The sequence below is a fragment of the Nannospalax galili genome, unplaced genomic scaffold (assembly GCF_000622305.1).
Source record: "Nannospalax galili isolate Female #2095 unplaced genomic scaffold, S.galili_v1.0 scaffold125, whole genome shotgun sequence".
NCBI lineage: Eukaryota > Metazoa > Chordata > Mammalia > Rodentia > Spalacidae > Nannospalax > Nannospalax galili.
The window spans coordinates 1,342,681-1,348,680 of NW_008354705.1; the positions used below are offsets into that span (position 1 = coordinate 1,342,681).

The 6,000-nt window shown below is 39.6% G+C and overlaps 1 protein-coding gene across 1 annotated transcript in view; it reads left to right on the top strand.

The window, feature by feature from the left end:
• Positions 1–6,000, top strand: part of Tmeff1 (transmembrane protein with EGF like and two follistatin like domains 1) — an 81,976-nt gene that overhangs the window by 23,168 nt on the left and 52,808 nt on the right. Inside the window, exon 3 of the mRNA XM_008851904.2 lies at positions 4,232–4,361. Within this exon, the coding sequence (XP_008850126.1) occupies positions 4,232–4,361 (130 nt within the window). The remainder of the gene's footprint in view (positions 1–4,231; positions 4,362–6,000) is intronic.

Genomic DNA, 6,000 nt, shown 5'->3' on the forward strand with positions numbered 1-6,000 from the left:
TCCATGCTTCTGTGTGCTGTGTCCCAGGCCAGATGCTAAAGATGCGAAGATGTGAAGATGATCTCTTTGCCTTGTAGGGACAAACTCCTTGAGGGCTTGATGAAGACTTCTTTGACCATCTGCCTTTCTGTAAGAGTATAGATTCATTAAACCCAAGTTATTGTCACCTTAAAAGCAATGACTCGATATGTCCACTAGACATCTCTCTGCTACGTAAACATTAGCAATGCCATTCGGCTCATTTAAAAGACTGCTTATAAGTCAGCATGCTTTCCATGCCACTACAAGCTTTCTGGACCTTGGTTTAACTTCATTTTAACAGGAAATAGGAGAATTGTATATGATATACAATGCCTACAAATTTTGTTAGTCTGCTAATAAAATCTATTGCTATCATATAAACAAAGCTGTACTTACTAATTTTGTATAAAGAAAAATATTAATATTGTACCTTTCCCTTAAAACTTAGTGTCCTTGACTTTTCCCCCCATTTTCTTTCTTTCTTGTTCTATCTAGAGTTCCCCTGGCTATCTATCCTCCTGTGTTTATCAGCCTCTGTTCTGCTAGCTTCCGTGTCCTCTTAGCAGATGTTTGTATTAGAGGTTTCCAGAGGCAAAGACTCAATAGGATCCATCGATACACAGATACATACATATATACATACATACCCACGAGTGTGTGAGGAAGAGCTGGAAGAAGAGAATTACAGAGAGCTGGCTTATTGGATTACAGAGGCTCTACCTGTTATCTGCATGCTAAAGACCAGGAAATCTAGTGCTGTAAGTCCCTGTCTGAAACTAGAGATCTGAAGGCCAGTGTCCCAGCTTAGTCAAGCAGAGAAAAACTTTCCTTCCTCTTTCTTTTCTATTCAGTTTCTCAACAAATTGGATCATACCTATCCCCCTGGGGAGGTCAGCCTGCTTTACTTGGTTCACTGACCAGTAGGGGGGCTGGGGAGATGGCTCAGTGGTTAAGCACTGGCTGTTCTTCCAGAGGACTCGGGTTTGATTCCCAGCACCCACATGGTGGCTGACAGTTGTCCATAATTCCAATTCCAGGAGAATCCAGCACTCTCTTCTGACCTCCGTGGGCACTGTGCAGCACGGGTGCACTTACACACATGCAGGCAATACACTCATACACACAAAATAAAAATAATATATAAAATATTTTAACTCAGTAGGACATTTAAAACTGCAGCCTGTGCTTACTAGATAGATACTGTTTCATAAACATGATTCTCAGTCTTATCAGACTTTATATTCTCTATTAATAGCCAATAATTTCTATTCCATTTCTGCATCATCTTTAAATGAAATTTGTTGATAATGTAACCTATATAAACATGATTAAAGAAATGAATATAGTGTATAATTTTAATATAAAGGAAAAGAAAAGGTTATTAATGATATCTTTCAGAATTTCCTTGCTTGAGAATGATAATGTTAGAAGATAATATAGTACTCAGATGCTTACACCTACTTATGATGAAGTTTGAATTTTAAACTCTAGACAAAAATTTTAATTTTAATAAACATTTATGTAAGACTTGACTCATATTGAATATATAGTAAAATCTACTTGATTATAAAATATTTTATTAGTTAGAGATTGCTTTACCAGTGTTTGGCCTTTGGGAATATGCCAGATTTGTTCTTCCTAAAGTAAGTCTGGCTACTTTCTAAAAGTAGGGAAATAGTAAAAGCAAATCTTGTTCATTGAAGAAAATTGAGAAATATAAAAAAATTAAAGAAATAATATAAAAGGTTTATTGAAATTTCTAGAATTTATATAAAAATAAAGGGCAGATACTATGAAAAGTTTATTGGCAGTTTTTTTAGAATTTATGCAGGTGCACACCTTTAATCCTAGCACTTGGGAGGCAGAGGTAGGAGGAATATTTGTGAGTTCAAGGCCAACCTGATTTATATGTGAGTTACTGGCCAGCTGGGGCTAGAGAGAGACCCTGTCTCAAAAAGACAAAAAAAAAAGCATATTTTTCTAAATTAGAATATAAATACAGCATTTTCTTGCTCTGTTTTATAGTATTTAAAAATTTTGCATTCAGTTTCATGGATAGATAATATGTGTGTGTTTTTTTTTTTTTGGCCTTTTTGAGACAGGGTCTCCCTATAGCCCCAGCTGTCCTGGAACTCACTATGTAGACCAGGCTGGCCTTGAACTCACAGAGATCCACCTGCCTCTGCCTCAGAGTGCTGGGATTAAAGGCGTGCACCACCACGCCTGGCCAGGTAATATGTTTTTAAAAGGACAAGCTGTGGGGGCTGGAGAGGGGTCTTCTTGTAGAAGACTCAGGTTCAAATCCCAGCATCCACATGGCAGCTAACAACTGTCTGTAACTTCAGTTCCAGGGGATCCGACAGTCTCTTCTGTCCTCCATGGGTGCACTTACCTACATGCAGGCAATACATGCATACACATAAAATAAAATAATAAATAAAATGTTAAAAAAAAATAAAAGGGCAAGCTGTGCATGGTGACACACGCCTGTAATCCCAGCACTGGGGAGGTGAAGGTGGGGGAGAGTTCCAGGCTAGCCTGGACTACACAGTAAGACCCTATCTTAAGGACCCCTGCCACTCGAGATTCTCATTTTCCATGTACAATACTGATTGTGAATGATGGTTAATTGCTTTTTTATACTTTAATTGACTGCTTATACTTTTTCTACAATGCTTTGTCTTTGGCCTGTTTTTTAAAAATATGTATGATCCCTCTTTTTTTTTTTTTTTTTGTCTCCCTGTAGCCTCAGCTGTCCTGGAACTCACTATGTAGACCAGGCTGGCCTTGAACTCATAGAGATCCGCCTGCCTCTGCCTCCCAAGTGCTGGGATAAAAGATGTGTGCCACCATGCCCGGCTGTATTATTCCTTTTTGTCTAATGATAACAGCTTGCATCGTGTTGTAACTCTTTCCTCAGACTTTAAAACTTAAGTTATTTATGTTATTTGTTTTTTAATATTTTATTTTTTATTTTTATTTTATGTGTATGAGTGTATTGCCTACATGTATGTAAGTGTAACCCTGTCCTGCAGTGCTTGTGGAGGTCAGAAGAGGGTGTTGAATCCCCTGGAACTGGAGTTACAGACAGTTGTTAGCTGCTATGTGGGTGCTGAGAATCAAACCCAGGTCCTCTGCAAGAGCAGTCAGTGCTCTTAACTGCTGAGCCATCTCTCCAGCCCTTATTGTTATTTCTTAAGAGTTATTTATTTTACTTTTAATTATATATATATGCATGTGTGCTTATGTGGGTTTGTGCATACGTGCAAAGAGGGGGCTCAGAGCCCCTGGAACTGGAGTTATAGGCAGTTGTGAACTGCCTGATGGGAACCAAACTTATGGCACTTGCAAGAGCAGTGAGTGCTCTTAACCCACTGAGCCATCTCTCCAGCCAGTCTATGTGATTTTTGATCTGTGGAAGCTTTAAAGTTTTTTTTTTTTTTTTTTTTTTTTTTAGAGCGGGTTTCCCAGTAGCCCCAGCTGGTCTTGAACTCACAGCTTCTACCTCCTGAGTGTTGGGATTAAAGGTCACATGTGCCACACTGGACCTGAAGTTTTATGTTTTTAAGCATGTAGGTCCAGTGTCATTTTTCAAACGGCTGTCACTGCTTTTATCCTCACGTTCCTCATTCTTATTCATCCTTCAGTGCTCAGTTCACACCCCACTTTCTCTGAGGAAGTTTTCTATGTATACCTCGGCTCACAGTACTAGATATCAGATGTTTATCGTACTGTCTATCCTATTGATTGGAACATGATTTAGTTTTGCAATATATTTTTTCCTGTTTTAACAAAATTATAGTCTCTAAGAACAGAGCTCATAGTGTATTTCTTTGTGTATTCTCTAATATTTCCCTTGGGACTTTCCTACTAGAAGTATTGAATAAATGAATTTTGATAATTAAAGTGACATCACCTAAGTAGCTCTTCACAAACAGTGTCAAGAATTTCCTCATATTTCTATGAGTTTTCTTATAACACACAAATAAAGTAGCTTACATAGGGATTTCCAGTCTCCTTTTTAAGAATAATTGATTATTTTCATTATGAATGTTAAGAAGCAGTAGGAAGCAGAGACAAAAGTCTTTTTTTTTTCTTCAAACCAAATTAAAGGACAACCCATAATGCTATGGTATTGCATTTGTGAATGTGAAGTAAACCATTACTGTTCATGTCTAGTCCTGAGAGTTTATTTTATTTATTTTTGCAGTGCCATACAAATTACATTCCCGTCTGCGGATCAAATGGGGACACTTACCAAAATGAGTGTTTTCTCAGAAGGGCTGCTTGTAAGCACCAGAAAGAGGTAACAGTAGTGGCCCGAGGACCTTGCTACTCTGGTACGTATGGCGTTAGAAATGGGTAGCCTGTATCTCCTAAAGGAGATTTCTAGCCAGAAGCGATTGCCCACATTGCTTCAAGGACTGGTGGTGATTATATGAGGGCCTTTAACCCGTATTTCATACTGTTGCTTTTTAGCTTCAGGTGATTTTATACTGACTATGCATGCCTGTGTTTGTGTGGGGATGCCACATGGTTTTTGCTCTATAGCGCCAACGTTAGACATAAAGGATCTGGACTAGGATCCATCTCACTAATGTGTTTGGAAAGATGTTTTGGAAGTTTTCTCTAGAAAACTTCCTCTGAGTATTTCAGGCTGTATTTCTTTCCAAACTTTTCTTTCTACCAGCCATCACCCCAAGCTGTATTTGTTTACTCACTTCCTTTTTCCTTCTTGAATTGGTAGTGGTTGATTTTTGAGAGGTTTTTAATGTGAATTTCTTACTTTTTATTTGAGGGTAGGCATGTAGATGAGCTGCTGTAACTATAATGACTATTTACTGGCTAGTGGTAAAGATGGACACTAATGTTATCTCCACTTCCTTCTTTTCCTTGTTACAATAGTCTTCAAAATTCTGTCTCTTACTAAATGTGAAGCTTTTAGGGCCAGCTATAACGTTAGTGGGCATAGTCACCAAGATGGCCCTCACTTCTGACACCAACAGAGTTCAAGAAGGGTCAGTGATTTGCTTTAGAAGGGCTCATAGAACTCACTCAAAGCTATCAGAGTTATGATTTATTACAGGGAAAAGATGTAGTTAAAATCAGCCAAAGAACAGGGTAGATTCTGGGACAGTTCCAAATATGGGAGATGACTTCGTTCTCTCCATGGACTCATGGACCTTACCCCTCCAGCCACTCTGACATTTCACATGGAGTGCTGCTGACCAGGAAGCTGAGCCTTGTACCGAGTTTTTATAGGGGCTTCATTATAAAGCATGTTTGGTTGGTTGATTGTCTATGTTATTTATCTTTGACTCTAGGTCCTCTAACACTGTGTGACCCAGTGCGCCCATTCTAAATCACATGACTGATCTTTCTCCCTTCCTCCCTCCCCTCCCTCTCTCCCCTCCCTCCCTCCCTCTCATTTTATGTGTGTATGTATGTATACATGTAAGTAGCTTGCCTATATGTGCATGTGTGAATGCCAGAGTTCATGTTGGGTGTCTTCCTTTATTGCTTTCCACATTATTTTTTGAGACAGGGTCTCTCACTGAACCTGGAGCCCACTGTTTCGGCTAGACTGACTGGCTGGCCAGCAGGATCTGCCTGTCTTGTTCTCCCCAACACTTGGGTTACAGGAGACAGTGACAGATCCTTATGCTTACACAGCAAGCTTTTTGCCCTCTGGGCCATTTCCCCAGGTCTACCTGAATGATCTTTCTAATGTGGGTTTCCCTTACACCAGGATGTAGCCGGCCCCTCCTCAGTTCTAATAGTACATGCTCCTTAACACATACTCCTATCAGGTATGTTATAACTGCTTCTCAGAAGCCTAGGCCAAAGGCCAGATCTGTTTGGACAAGGAGAAATTTTTTTTTTTGGTCTTTTTGAGACAGGGTCTCCCTGTAGCCCCAGCTGTCCTGGAACTCACTATGTAGACCAGGCTGGCCTTGAACTCACAAAGATCCGCCTGCC